The 15,100-nt window shown below is 42.2% G+C and overlaps 1 protein-coding gene across 1 annotated transcript in view; it reads right to left on the bottom strand.

Moving 5' to 3' along the window:
* DCPS (decapping enzyme, scavenger) overlaps positions 1-11,837 on the bottom strand; it is a 39,969-nt gene extending 28,132 nt beyond the window's left edge. Inside the window, exons 1-2 of the mRNA XM_039356503.1 lie at positions 11,567-11,837; positions 7,632-7,800 (exon numbers count right to left, since the gene is read on the bottom strand). Coding sequence (XP_039212437.1) covers positions 7,632-7,800; positions 11,567-11,740 — 343 coding nt within the window. The 5' untranslated portion in view covers positions 11,741-11,837. The remainder of the gene's footprint in view (positions 1-7,631; positions 7,801-11,566) is intronic.
* Between the last annotated feature and the right edge of the window lie 3,263 nt (positions 11,838-15,100).

Here is a 15,100-nt window from a genome sequence, read left to right as displayed (position 1 = left end):
CTCTTTCATTTTTTTTTCTGCCTGAAAGAATGTGACCTTTAGAACGAGACCCCCCTCCTTTTTTTTCCCAAACTGGCTAGAAGTTCAGCAGAGACCTATCTGAGGATAGTTCATTATTTACAATGACTGCAAACTTCCTTTCCTGAAATTTCAGCAAGAGATTTATAGTAAGTCACCGATCTTCTGTTAGAAAGAAAGAAAGAAAGAAAGAAAGAAAGAAAGGAAGGAAGGAAGGAAGGAAGGAAGGAAGGAAGGAAGGAAGGAAGGAGAAAGAAAGAAAGAAAGAAAGAAAGAAAGAAAGAAAGAAAGAAAGAAAGAAAGAAAGAAAGAAAGAAAGAAAGAAAGAAAGAAAGACTTTTTAGATCACACAGTTGTGCAGAGCAAAGCTTTGGAATCAGTACCAAGGTCACACGCCCACAACTAATTCACAAGGTACAGCTTGCAGATCAGACCTAAGCATTTCTGTGGGTGGCTGTCTGTCTGGTCCTTATCTCATTGCTGAGGCCAAAAATACAACAATAACATATATGCACATGAGTCTGTTTGGAGAGCAACTTCATCTATTCAAAAGGCCTTTGTACAAACAAATATTTGGACAAACTGAAATGTCACAAGGACAGCAACGGTAGGAGCACTAAGTAAAGATTATCCATGTCTGCAGATGCAAAACAGATCACTGGTTCCTATTTCTTTGAGTATCACAGCATAGCAGCCTTACATAAACTTATTGTTGTTGCTAAGTGAGTTGCCCTCCTTTTGATAACATTGTTTTTTTTTTTTTTTTGGCCAAAGTTGTTCAGTGAATCATTGCAGCTGTTAAGTGAATCATGTGGGAGTTAAGCCAATTTAGTTTCCCCCATTGAAATCAGCTAGGAAGGTTATAAATGGTGATCACATGATGCCGGGACACTGCAACAGACCTAAGTACATGTCAGTTGCCAAGCACCTGAATTTTGTTCACATGACCACGGGGATGCTGCAACAGTCCTAAGTGTGAAAACCGGTCATAAGTCACTTTTTTCAATGCCGTTGTTAACTTCAAACTGTCGCTAAACGAACTGCTGTTAAGTCAACGACAACCTGTAAAAAGTCGTGTTATCAAGCCCACACTGGGCAAAACACGACCATTTAAAACAGTGGTTCTCAACCTTTTTAATGCCGCGACCCCCAACCGGTCGTAAGTCGAGGACTACTCAACCGGTCGTAAATTGAGGACTACTCAACTGGTGCAGCACCGTTTGCAGAAGGGGACTTTTGGCGGGCTCAGCAGGGCAGAGACAGCCTGGACAATTCCTATTGGCTTTTGAAAGCCAATAGAATTAGCCTCTATTCAAGAGAGTCTATTCTATTGGCTTTCAAAAGCCAATAGAATAAAAGGGAGTAGCACAGCTAAGGAAAAGGGGGAAAAAAATGGCGGACTGCATTGCTTGGCGACCCCCGTGAAATGGTCGTTCGACCCCAAATGGGGTCCCGACCCACAGGTTGAGAACCACTGATTTAAAACATATTGAAAGATGACCAAAGTTGCAGCTCCTCCAGGGATATTCCTAGCAGCTCTCAAGAAGCAAATGCTGTAAATAAATAGGCCTTAATGACACAGTTTCCCTGCCCCTGGCATACTGGGATCGCATTAACTGGGTGCACAGACCAATAAAACTCACCGGCTGGAGCCCTGCTACTCTGCCAAACTGCTTACTACAAGTTTTCCAACAGAGTTCAATCCATTTAGCTCTAAGATTTAAGATCCTGACCAGGATTGCAAATTGCACACTCTGGAAGTCACACTGCACCATCTTTTATGTGTGCAAAAGAGGTGTGTAAAAGGGAGACACACTGGGCCTCTTCGTACTTGTCTCCTTGGACCACAGGTTGAACGGAAACAAGTGGACCAATTAGAAATGAGCAGAATGTGCCTCTTTAAATACAGATCGTCCTCAGCTTTGAACAGATCATTAAGTGATCATTTGAAGTTACAACGCACTGGGGGGAAAAATGACTTATGACTGTTTTTCACACTTGGGACTCTTGCAGCATCCCCAGGGTCAGGTGGTCAAAGTTCGGACACTGGGCAACTGACTCGTATTTATGATGGTTGCAGCGTCCTGGGATCACGAGATCCCTTTTGCAACCTTGCGACAAGCAAAGGGAATGGGGAAGCCCTATTCGCTTAACAGCCGTTGTGCTAACTTAACAAATGCCGTGATTCACTTAACAGCAAAAAGGTCATCAAATGGGGCAAAACCCACTTAACAAATGGGCTCAACTGTGGTCGTAAGTCAAGGGTTACCTGTACTGCGCCACATTAGAAAAAAGAGGTTGAGACTCTGGAGAATATGTGAAGAAGAGCAACCAAGATGATTAAGGGCCTGGAGAGAAAAACGTATGAAGAACAGTTGCGGGAATTGGGTGTGTTTAGTCTAGAGAAAAGAAGGAGGGGGGGGGAGAGACATGATAGCAGTATTCCAGTATTTGAGAGGCTGCCACAAAGAAGAGGGAGTCAAATTATTCTCCAAAGCACCAGAGGGCAGGAAAAGGAAACAACAGATGGAAACTGATCAAAGAGAGAAGCAACCTGCAATGAAGGAGAAACTTCCTAACAGTCAGGACAATTAACCAGTGGAACAGCTTGCCTTCAGAAGTTCTAGGTGCTTCATCACTGGAGATTTTTAAGAAGAGACTAGACAGTCACTTGTCTGAGATGGTATAGGATCTCCTGCTTGAGGACTAGAAGACCTCCAAGGCCCCTTACAGCTCTATTCTGATTAATTGCACAAACTGCTAAGTAGGTGTATCTTAGGCAAAAGCAAGCATTTGTGCATTTCCCCTCTGGTTAGCTATTATTTATGAAGCAAGGGCTGCGAGAAGGGCCTTCACTATGATTAGTATGTCATATACTAATACCTATATGTTATGGATATGTTCTAAGGAAGAATTCTAAGCCCCTTTCAAGGCCCTGAAAAATAACGGAAAGATACAAATCCAAGTCCTCCCCCAAGCAAACCCACCGTCTAAAGACTAATTTTGCTTTAATTTGGGAGGGAAAGGTTGAAAAAAAAACCCGCGTTCAGTTTTGATACAGAAAGCCATCGATTTGCTTTAGAGCAGAAGCAATACCCACGAGCCTGCATCACAGGTAAGTGAAATAAAAAGTATCTGAGAAACACACACACACACACAGGCATACACACACACATACTGTATACATAGACACACACAGAGACACGCAAGCTATTAAAAATTAAAGTAATGCTTAATAGCCTTATAATGGCTTAGTTATACACGTTGGCTTGTATAAACTCAGAGGAGACAAACCTGGAAAGGAACATTAACTAGACAATAAAATAAGACATGCCTCTGAGGGAAGCTGGCAAAGCAGAGGTAAAATGGAAAAGCATGTGGGGAGGAGCATACCAGAACTTGCAGCTCTTAAATGCTGTCAAAAGGAAATTAGTGTGAAGCTTCCAATATCTCAGGGGTTCGGCAGCCTGAATAGAGACTTTTATTTTCCTTTTCAACATACTTAAAGCAAGAAGATTAACTGTTCTTTTTTTTTTTTAAAAAAAAGGAGTTGTTCACTGCTGATTCAGGGGCTTTGTGTGAGGTGTGAATGCAGTCACCAAAAACCTCCTTGTAGAATGAGGATGTGAGCCTTTCTTCCGTTTGAAAAACTATTTTACCTGATTAGTTCCAGTTCTTAAGATGATAATCTGGGGGGAGTCCTCAACTTACGACTGCAATTGGGAACCAGAATTTTCATTGCTAACTAAGCAAGGCAGATGTTAAGTGAGGGACACTCGATTTTATGATAGATTTGATGCAATTGCTAAGCGAACCACCGCCGTTTTTAAAGGAATCAGGCAGTCGTTTAAGCAATTTGGTTTCCCCTATTGCAGGGGTAGGCAACCTTGGCCCTTTTATGACTCGTGGACTTCAACTCCCAGAATTCCTGAGCCAGCCACGCTGAGGGGAAAGGGGGAGGTTTCCAAGCTGAGCCAGGCTGGCTCAGGAATTCTGGGAGTTGAAGTCCACGAGTCATAAAAGAGCCAAGGTTGCCTACCCCTGATCTATTGATTTTCCTTGTCAGAAGCCGGCTGGGAAGATTTGCAGATAGCAATCACGTGACACAGGGACACTGCGACAGTTGTAAATAACGTCAGTTGCTAAGTGCCCAGATTTTGGTCACTTGACCATGGGCATGCCTTGACGGTCGTTAGTACGAGGACCGATTTTTCAGTGCCAGTGTATTTTTGAATGGTTGTTTGTTAATCCAGGACGATCGATAGAGTTACATGACCAATGTAAATTTGGAAGATCCTGTCCAACTGTCCTTTTTATACATTCACTGTTGAATCCCCATTTGATTTTTACCTCCGTTTGAACCGACGACTTCATCACGTCTTTAGTTTGATGTGTCTAAAGTTTACTGTTAACCAATATTGGGCGCTCATTTTTAAACTGTTCTGCTGAAGATTATTTCTCCTTGTGGTTCTGATGAAGCTGATTTGTTTATGAACTTTAGTGGGATAAAAGACCGTGTGGCCAAGAGATATGGAAACGTCCAAGCTCCTCGGCCTGCTGACTCTTGCCCCTCTATTTCAGAGCATTTCAAAATATAATATTTCAAAGAAAATGCAACATTAACTCAAGACGTCATCTTGACCCTTTTCCAGCTGGCAGGAGGGCTTCTCTGAAATAATCCCAGCCCACCTCACACCTAATAAAGCTCAGCGGTGCAAAAGCCTTTTAACTGAATGCAGAAATCAAATTTGCAGCTGTAGATATGCAAAGCGCCACCAGCAGCATATGGTTCCTGTGTTAAGAGATGCCATAACTCAAGTCTACTTGGAACAGGAGAACAGGCGTAAGCAGCTATTTATTTCTTTACACCATCACTCAATAAGCCGTTTATCAGTTCGTAAAGAGGAACAAGAAAGCGTCATCAAAGCCCTCTGCTACTCAAAGGAGCTTCACTGAATATAAACAGAAAGTCCTTTTATTCTAAGGCCGGTATTAGTCCTACAAAGCATGTTGTTCCCTCTTAATCCAATGGGAAATTCACAAAGGAAAAGGTTCAGAGGCTATTGTGTCTCATCTTCCAATTACCAAGGAGAGAAGCAACTTAGAACTAAGAAATTTCCTAACAGTGAGAACAATAAACCAGTGGAACCGATCTGCTTAACAACCCTTTTGTTCGCTTAAAAATTGGGTGGCTGCTTTACAACTGCTGCATTACCTTATCACTGCAAAAAAAAAGGTTGTAAAACCGGGTCTGTCACACGGATCAACCCCATTTTACAATCATCACAACCTACGACCAGGATGGGCAGGTTCCACTATGGTCATAATGTCGAGGACTACCAATATTTAGTTCAGCCTAGCACGTCTGAACCAAGTGACTAAGTAAATTGGTACTTTAGATTTTTATCTCCATCTACTGATTCTGGAGATTATAATAACAATAATAAAGTTGGAAGGCACCTTGGAGGTCATCTAGTCCAAGCCCCTGCTCAGGCAGGAAACCCTAGACCATTTCAGACAAATTACTGTCCAGTCTCTTCTTAAAAACTTCCAGTGTTGGAGCATTCATTGCTTCTGGAGGCAGGTTGTTCCACTGGTTAATTGTTCTGACTATCAGGAAGTTTCTCCTTAGTTCTAGGTTGCTTCTCTCCTTGATTAGTTTCCATCTGTTGCTTCTTGTCCTGCCTTCAGATATAATTTCACATTTTACATTAATGATTTAGGGTCTGAACAAATAAGATTGCCCTTAGGATCTGAATCAGACTGATACTCAGAATTTAGAGTAAAATGCATGGCACGGGGAATAACATAGCACCAGCTTGCCATTCAGATGTAACACTTTCTGTTTCAAGGTTCATTATCCAAGAGAGCCACCTTGTGGAAATAATTTCTTCCTCCTAGTCCAAGCAAAAGCAAGAAGATCACAATAGCTAGTGCAAATGTTCTCCTACACTGTGAGCTCCCGGGGAGAGTAGACTTGGCAGCTAAGTGCTGCCTGCCCCTTTCTTCTGATGATTTAAAAACAGCATGGAAAATCTGGGTCTGTCTTATGTTCTTGCCAGTGTTTAGGGTTCATCGGCCACAAGGACAGGCCCCTTCTCTCAACCACCACGAAATACAAAGCTTCCCCCACTCTTTTAAAAATTGAACCATCTAGTGACAGAGGGTGCAGAAATGAATAGATTGACTTTAAAGATAAAAGAGAAAGAAGACTCAGTGTATTTTAGAACATGGGATATTTTTTTCCAATGGCTAGAAAAAAACGTGTTAGAGAGAAAAGGACGTGATAGGTAATTTTGAATATATATTAGCAAGAAGAAGACCATCGAGCGATTAACATATTGTTTATATTAGTCAACTATTACTCATTGGTTTGTTTTAAACACATGAACCCAGACCTTATGCTGTTTGCTAAATATTGAGAATGTTATCTGAAAAAAACCCTAACCTCAACCCCAACCCCAACCCTAACCCAAATCCCAACCCCACAAAATTTCATCCTGCATTTTCTGCATTGGAATAATAAAAAAAAAACATTTGATAGGGAGAAAAGCGCTGTTCGGTATCTCGGAGATGAACTCTTTGGCAGGCATGGCAGAGTAATTTGAGATATGCTGGAAGACACTGGAGCAGAATGTGCTGAGAGACAAGGGAGATGTGATTTGATAGGGATGTAATTCCCACCACAGTTGAGTGGGAAGCATCCCCTTGACTCTGGATTTGAACTTGAATCATGCAAGCCTGAAAATGCATTCCTCCTGTGTTGCCTCTCCAGTACAAGAAACCAGGTAGGGGCCTGTTGAGACACGTGCCATTCTCACATACCTACTGTCAGCTCAGCTGCTGCTTATCTATTTCCCTGACTCTGGCTCTTTCCCCTGTCTACTACGGCCATTTCCAAACGGTTACAGAAAGATTCTGAAAGGCACCAAAAGGGACGGGTGGGTCACATATGGCTTATGGCAGGGGTCCCCAATCCCTAGTCCGTGGACCGGTACTGGGCCGCAGCATGCCAGCAACCAGGCTGCACAAACAAGCAAAGCCCCATCTGCAGGATACAGGCAGCACACATATAAGGAACAGTTGCTGGAATTGGGTATGTCTAGTTTAACGAAGAGAAGGACGAGGGGGACATGATAGCAGTGTTCCAGTATCTCAGGGGCTGCCACAAAGAAGAGGGAGTCAAGCTATTCTCCAAAGCGCCTGAAGGCAGGACAAGAAGCAACGGATGGAAACTAACCAAAGAGAGAAGCAACCTAGAACTAAGGAGAAACTTCCTGACTGTTAGAACAATTAACTAGTGGAACAACCTGCCTCCAGAAGTTGTGAATGCTCCAACACTGGAAGTTTTTAAGAAGAGACTGGACAGCCATTTGTCCGAAATGGTGTAGGGTTTCCTGCCTGAGCAGGGGGTTGGACTAGATGACCTCCAAGGTCCCTTCCAACTTCATCATCATCATCATCATCATCATTATTATTACCACGCCCCCTCCGGTCTGTGGAAAAAACTCTCCCCTCGTAACCGGTCCCTGCTGTCCAAAAGGTTGGGGACCTCTGGCTTTTGGGACAGCTTCCCACAGATGTCCACCAAGCTTCCTTTGATGGCCACTCACCATTTAATTCTGGAGGAAGGAAAAGGCGGTAAGTGCTATAGATATCGTTGGTCATCTGGAGCTGAAGTGATGTGTGCTTCTTTAGGAGTTTGGTGATGTTCTCTTCCTGGAAGGGAATCTTCTCCAGGATCACAACAGCATCTGCCTCATTCCCAGAAGCGCTATTCACCTGAAGAAACAAGAACACAAACAATTCTCTGCCACACCAAACCAAAGTCATTCCCTGACACCAGCAACCAATAGCAGATGAGCTCGGAAGAACACAAGCAAGGTGCAAAAAAGTCAAAACCACTCTTTAACCTATTGCAGCAGGCAGTTCTGATCAGCACACTGAATAGTTGGCTGCCAATATGTATGCATGTTTGTTCTTGTACAGTACACGTTTGAAGAAGGTATCACCAGTATAACAAGAGGTCCGGTTATAATTTTTTTTCCAGTCTCTCTAACCTTTTGAATCATTACCATCAAGATCACGAATATTTGATCCTTAAGCCACAAGTGAAAAAATGGGGTATAAAACCAGGAAGAATAAAAAGCATTTTTATTTTGATCTATTGGTACAGATGGGATAATCACGTACGGAACGCAGACCTCAAGCATATATTGAGTGAAATAGCCTTTCTGCTTGATGGTTATCAGTCAAGTTTTTAAACCTTAAAATCCTGAATTTGAACACATTGCTCTGTGCAGATATAAATGGGCAAAGCATTTCAATGTACTTTGGGAGCTTCACCAGATATGTACAAGTAATGAAATATGTAAATTAAACATTTATCAAACCTACTGGCTTAGAAGTATCAGGGAGCTACCATGATTGACAGTATATTTAGATATTAAGGGGACAGGAGAAGAAACTCAGGATAATAGGCTACAGGAGGACGATTTAGATCTGCACATGGCACTAATAAGAATTTACTGTACTCTTATCATAGCCAGTCTCCTGGTAAGTTGATTAGTGCAGAAAAAAATGTGTGCCACGATTAACCTTGTGATACACTATACAGGAATGAGGGATGGTGGAACGATTCATCTGCATCTACTATACTAAATCTGACCTTGGCTGTTCCACCAAGAAGCACATTACCTGCTTGAGGTGGTGCTTTGTAACTCTAGTTTATCGATCCTTCCCCCTTTTAATAGCTTTACTCACCCACACTTTGAATTTGACCTTGAATCTAATCCACCTTCCTTTAAAAAAAATCACTCTTCTAGAATTTAGACTCTTCTATAAAATGATAGAGATGCTTGCAATTTCCTGACACTTCATTCTATACCTTGGTTATCTCCAGGTGGATTTACAGAGGACAATAACAGTATTAATCCAGCTGCATCCCCTGCACTCTGGAGAATCTGCCTTTGAAACACAATATAGATGTAAATGGCGAATTAAAAGAGTACTTGCAATTTTCCAGTTCTTATAGGCCCTGAGTGACAAGTTCATCCATCTTATTTACAGCATTCAAGTTAACTGCTAGTTTGCAATTCAATTTCGCTTTAAACACTAAACATGAAAAACTGATCTCCTAGCCAAAAGCAATAGATATGCTAATAAGAAAAATAATCTAAATCTGGAGATATGTAGGTAATGCTTTTGTTAGGTGAAATAATAACAATCTGGGCACTCCGCTACACAATTTCATTCAATTGCATGACAGCTCTACTCCGTGTTTATTTTTCACTGTCAAACCTGTAGACTAGATCTCATCTAGAATATCTCCATTGCTAAACCCCATTATAGTTTATTTGTTTTGGGTTTAGCACCCAAACCACTGTAGTTTCTTGAGGTTTTATTCAACAAACAATGGTTAAATGGATTACTGTGTGATATAAACCCATGTATTCTCCCAGGGATTGAACAATAACATTAAAATCAGTAGAGAATTTATGATAGGTCATTAACAGCTGGTTCTTCCCAATATGTAGCCTGGATGTTCTGGAATATATTTTGTCAAAATATTTTTCTGCTTTGCAGCTGGAATCTGAACAGCATAGGGGGTTGGGGATTGAAGAAGGAAAACTTATTAAATAAATGATGCTGATCCATCAGTTGAGGTTAGAGTACAAAATATTTTCTTTTTTCCCCATATTTTAGCTGTTACAGCAAATGGCAGTCTCTAGGTAACCTTGGCTGATCTTGAAAAAGTGCTTGGATGGAAGACCACAAGAAATCCCAGCAGACTGTATGCTAAATTGGAGTGCTTAGGAAAACAACAGAAGAATGCAGTGGCACTCTGTTTCTGTATTGTTGCCAAGAAAATGGAAAGACCATGTCCATAATCATTACCAGAAGATGAGCCTGAGGAAGCTTTTACTATAACTAACCCAAATTCTTTACCATCTTTGCCTGGTACCTCTCAGTATCTTCAAACTTTACTCATTGGCTATATTTCCCAACCTTAGCAATTTTAAAATGTGTGGACTTCAACTTCTAGAATTCTTTACCAGCATGGGTAAATACATTTATATATAATAAATTAAATAACTTTTAATAAATAAATTAAAAATATAAACTATAAAAATATAAACTATAAAAATCTATGTTATTTGTATATTTTTGATAGATTAAAAAAATATGCAGAAACCCCAAAAATCAGACATTACGGGGGCGCTATTCACCAGGAATCTATTCACATGTAACACCACACCTGGAATACTGCAGCCAATTTTGGTCACCGTATCACAAATAAGATGTTGAGAGTTTGGAAATAATTCAGAGAAGAGCAACTAAGATGATCAAAGGCCTGGAGACTAAAACATACGAAGAACGGCTGCGGGACTTGGGTTTGGCTAGTCTAAAGAAAGAAATAGGGGAGACATGATAGCAGTGTTCCAGCATCTCAGGGGCTACCAGAGAAGAGGGGGTCAGGCTGTTCACCAAAGCATCAGAGGGAAGGACGAGAAACAATGGTTGGAAACTGATCAAAGAGAGAATAAACCTGGAATTAAAGAGAAAGTTCCTGACAGTGAGGACAATTAACCAGTGGAACAGCTTGCCTCCAGAGATCATGGGCGCTCCATCACTGGAGATTTTTAAGAAGAGATTAGACATTCACCTGTCTGAGATGGTATAGTTCTCCTGCTTAAGCAGGAGGTGGACTAGAAGACCTCCGAGGTCCCTTCCAGCTCTATTCTATTCTATATTCTTTTCTTCTATATTCTATGTTCTAATTCTACTCTATATTCTATTCTATTCTATATTCTATTCTATTCTATATTCTATTCTATATTCTATTCTATGTTCTAATTCTATTCTAATTATTCTATTCTATTCTATTCTCTATTCTATTCTATTCTATTCTATTCTATTCTATTCTATTTTCTATTCTATTCTATTCTATTCTATTCTATTCTAACTTGTGCAGTTATTCAGTCTTCCCACATCACCCCAACATGGGAGAAGAAACCCCTCCTGCTGCTTCTTTCGCACACCTCAGCAAACCAAGGGGGGAATTCTCAAAAACCTGGGAAGTGCAAAAGCCCCCCCCATCGCCTCTGCACTCAATGGAAGAGACGGCCCCCCTCCTTCTCTTTATCCTCTTCTCAATTGTCTTCCTTCACTATCCTCCTTTCTCCAATCCATCTTTCTGCAGCCACAGCAAGCCATCCGGTCCTTACGTCACTTTCCCCCTAAGAAAAATAGCTTTGAGATGCCTTGGACCGCAAATCCCATCACCGCCCCGCCTACACGACCTATTAATAGAGGGGAGGATGATGGGAGCTGTAGTTCTGGAACACCTTGCAGCAGGACCGACGCGCAGGAAGGGCAGGTGTGCGATGACGTCACACGCTCCCCTGCCCGTCATCGCTATGCAAATCGTGACGTTCCCTTCCCAAAGGGGGGGGGAAATGAGACGCTGCCAGGTAGCCCCGCCCCTGTTCTCTTATTGGCCGCCACCTAACAATTCCCAAAACCTGAGAACCAATAATCTCCCTACCCGCCCGTGGAGGAAGATCGCCTTCTCCCGCGCAGATTCCCTCAGCACTTTCAGCACAGAGAGCTCGGCCAAAGGGAAGTTGCCGGGGGCCGGCCCTTCATTCGGAGGCGCGGCGGATCCGTTCTCTCCCTCTTTCTCCTCACGTTTTCTCTTAAGAGCGGGAGACTCGGCCATCTCTGAAGCGTAAAACTAACGCGCAGGCGCATCTGGATTAGCTCCAAGCGCGCGCCAATAAAGCTTCGGCGGCTCCCTCTACCGGCCGGAGGACACTACTACCAGGAGCTTTTTTGGAGAAAATAAATCCAAGGACCCTTGCGCCTGCGCACACCCGCAAATCTTAGCTCTGAATATAGACTCAGGAAATGTAGAGTACCCGCTCAATAGTTTTGGAGGACGACTTCGTGGTTCGTTCTTAGTTCCTGCGCAGATCTCTGTACTAGAAATAGATGGATGGTTCAGATCAGAGAAACAATGATGAAAATTAGCATGATAATATAACTAGCTTCTATAGATCGACTTTAGCTACAACTCCAAAACTGTTCCAAATGCTTACTCAAGATATAACCACCTTTCTATCAAAATAGGATACTTAGATTGATTAATGGACACATAACAAACATTCAAAAAGGAGCTCTATAATAAACATGGTTTATTTGTCAAAAAGAGATATCTAAATAAAAAGATGATACAAAAAACCCCAATCCAGCCTCCCTTAGGCAGAGAGTTCCAAAGTTTGTCAGCGAAGAGCCTTTTCATCTTCTGATCATATGCTTTCTGTTGGTCATTTGTCCTCTTATATACAAAAACAGAATTTATTCCAAAATTGCATGGGCCATTACAAGGCATAACTAGTAATCCAAACATGGCAGATAAACCCACTCCAAATGCAATTCAGCATTCAGATTTACATCATGGGAACTGCACCCACAATTTAGAATGAAATCTCAGGTATTCCTTTTATTTCAAATTACACAAACCGTTCCCTAGAAGGATCTGTGGGAAGTCAGCCCCTCAGAGAAGGAAATATTAAAAGGGCAGAAAAATATATTTCCTCAAAGGATCTTAAAGAGGCAAAAAAGCATGCCCAGTTTTTCTTAATAGCCCCAAGTTTCCCTCCCCCAAGCAGAAACCAGCTCTGTACAAATGCAGATGTAAACCATTCAGGAAGGTTGAAGCTAGAAGATTAAGAAGACAAAGATACTTAAAATCTACATACCCCACCCAAAATCTACAGTATGACAGGACATAATAGGATTAACCCATAGATACCAAAGGGCACACTCAGACTCAGGTCAAATTTTATGCCAAAGGAACAACTCCAAACAAAAGGCTCCAGAGGGTATAAAACCCCACTCCCTACATGTGCTCTCTCTCTTTTCTTCCAGAGCCATCTTTCTGCCTGGCTCTCCTTTTCAATAAACTGCAACCTTCTTTCTAAAGCAGTTGCCATGTTGTTTATTCCAGGCTTGGACTGAACCATGATAAAGACTTTTCCTTCAACAGATCATTGGCCAACATTGTATTTTCAGTAACAGTTCAAGGTACTACTAACACTGGATGACACAGGATTAAATTAAACCCCCACCATATAAACACAGACTGAATTTTTCAAACCAGAGGTTAGTTCGTCTTTGTTGAATAAGCTACACAGTTAGCAGGCTTTGCAGAGAACCAAAAGAGGCTGGGTTCACACCTCTAAATCAAAACTAACAAGTATTTCAGTTTAGCACAATATGCAAATTTTGCCACATACATTTTCTGTAAATCATACAGATGTGGAAACAAAATCTCAAACAGAACAGCAACCTTGTCACTGGACAGGCAGCTCACTGGGGTGTAAATGGTGGGATCTGAATTCTCTCAAATTGATCATTAGGTAGTGCCATGAAAAGGTAAAGCCAATCATGGCTACAAACTCAAGGCAATCACTGCAGTTCTTAACTGGATTATGCGATTCTTAAACGAATCCATTTCCCTCCCCCATCCCCACAGATTTTGGAAGCCTGCTGGGAAGATCACAAATAGCAATCACATGACCTTGGGATGCCACAATCCTTGTAAATACATGCCGGTTACCGAGCGTCTGAATTTTGCTTATGTGATCATAAGCATGACTATGAGGATGCTACAATTGTCATAACTGCGAGGACTGGTCATTTAAGTCAGGGCTTTTCAACCAGTGGTACAGGTATCACCCATGGTACATTGGCACCTGCAGGTGGTACGCGAGCATCCTAGAAAAGTGGTAGAGGGGGAGGGGAATGAGCTGAATCGGTGGCAGCACTGCACAAGCCTAAGCGAGAGACGGCTGGAGCTGCAGGGCTGTCAGGGCTCAGAGGAAGCGCCAGGATCAGCGCTTCTTTGGGACTGTCAGGGCTCAGTGGAAGCGCCAGGATCAGCGCCAGGCTCCAGCTGGAGCTCAGCGCTGATCCTGGTGCTTCCGCTGAGCCCAGAAGAAGCGCCGATCAGCTGGAATGTTGCAGCCTCTCCAGGGTCTTGTGATTTACATTCAGATGCTTGGCAACTGATTCATATTTATGACGGTCACTGTGTCCCAGGGTCATGTGAAGTGATCAAAACCTGCTGTAACCACCCAGCAGACAGGGGGAATAAAAACCAAACACCCCCTCATCCCCACCCCCGCTGCCAATCCTCAACAGAAATGCTCACAACAATGAAAACCTCAGACAGGAGGAAGAGTGCGGCCGGGCGGGCAGGCAAGTGTCTTGCTCGGCTGTGGCTTGGGGGGCACTTTTTTCAGTGCCATTGTAACTTCAAACAGTCACTAAGCAAACTGTTGTAAGTCGAGGACTACCTCTACTTTATCACTTTTTTTTTTACTTTTTTTTTGGTCATCAAGTTGTTGACACCTTGCTAGGCAACTGGTAGTACTCGGATATTGCCACATCCTAAAAGTGGTACAATGGGTGAAAAGGTTGAAAAGCCCTGATTTAAGTCACTTTTTCAAAGCAGCTGTAACTCTGAACAATCGCTAAACAAATGGTTATAAGTCGAGGTCTATCTATATACTAAAGAAGCTAGCAGCAAAAAAAGGGGTAGGGAGACTCTGGGTGGAGAAAACTGGAAACCAGCTGAATGTAAGAAAGAAGAAAGCCACAGCCTAGGAATGCAGAGAAATGCTAAACTAGATGGGAAGGAAAGGAAAGGAAACATTACAGAGAAGGACATCACTAGCTGACCTATGAACACAAAGCCACTTGCATTTCCTTGTTACAATTTAGTGTTCTGCTGTCCACCAAATATAATCAGAATTGTTAGTATAATGGAATTTGGCTCTGGCCTTGAGAAGGGGCAAAATGGTTCCTTGGTTCCAGGAAAAAAAAAATGAAACTCAAAACAGTCCAGCCTTGACCTTAACCTTGTTGTGTCCTTAAAAAAGGGACAGTGAAGATTTTGGAAGGATTTTAACTGTCTTCCATAATAGCTGCATTCCTGGAATCCCTGCAGTGCTTGTTTCTTGGCCGGGTCTATCTCCAAGCGCAAACAGGATGATTGAAGCATCATGCATCTCCA

The sequence above is a fragment of the Crotalus tigris genome, unplaced genomic scaffold (genome assembly GCF_016545835.1).
Source record: "Crotalus tigris isolate CLP2741 ecotype Arizona unplaced genomic scaffold, ASM1654583v1 scf7180000018825.4774228, whole genome shotgun sequence".
NCBI classification, from domain to species: Eukaryota; Metazoa; Chordata; class Lepidosauria; order Squamata; family Viperidae; genus Crotalus; species Crotalus tigris.
Note: the sequence above shows the minus strand (reverse complement) of the source record. Positions and strands in the feature narration are given on the sequence as shown.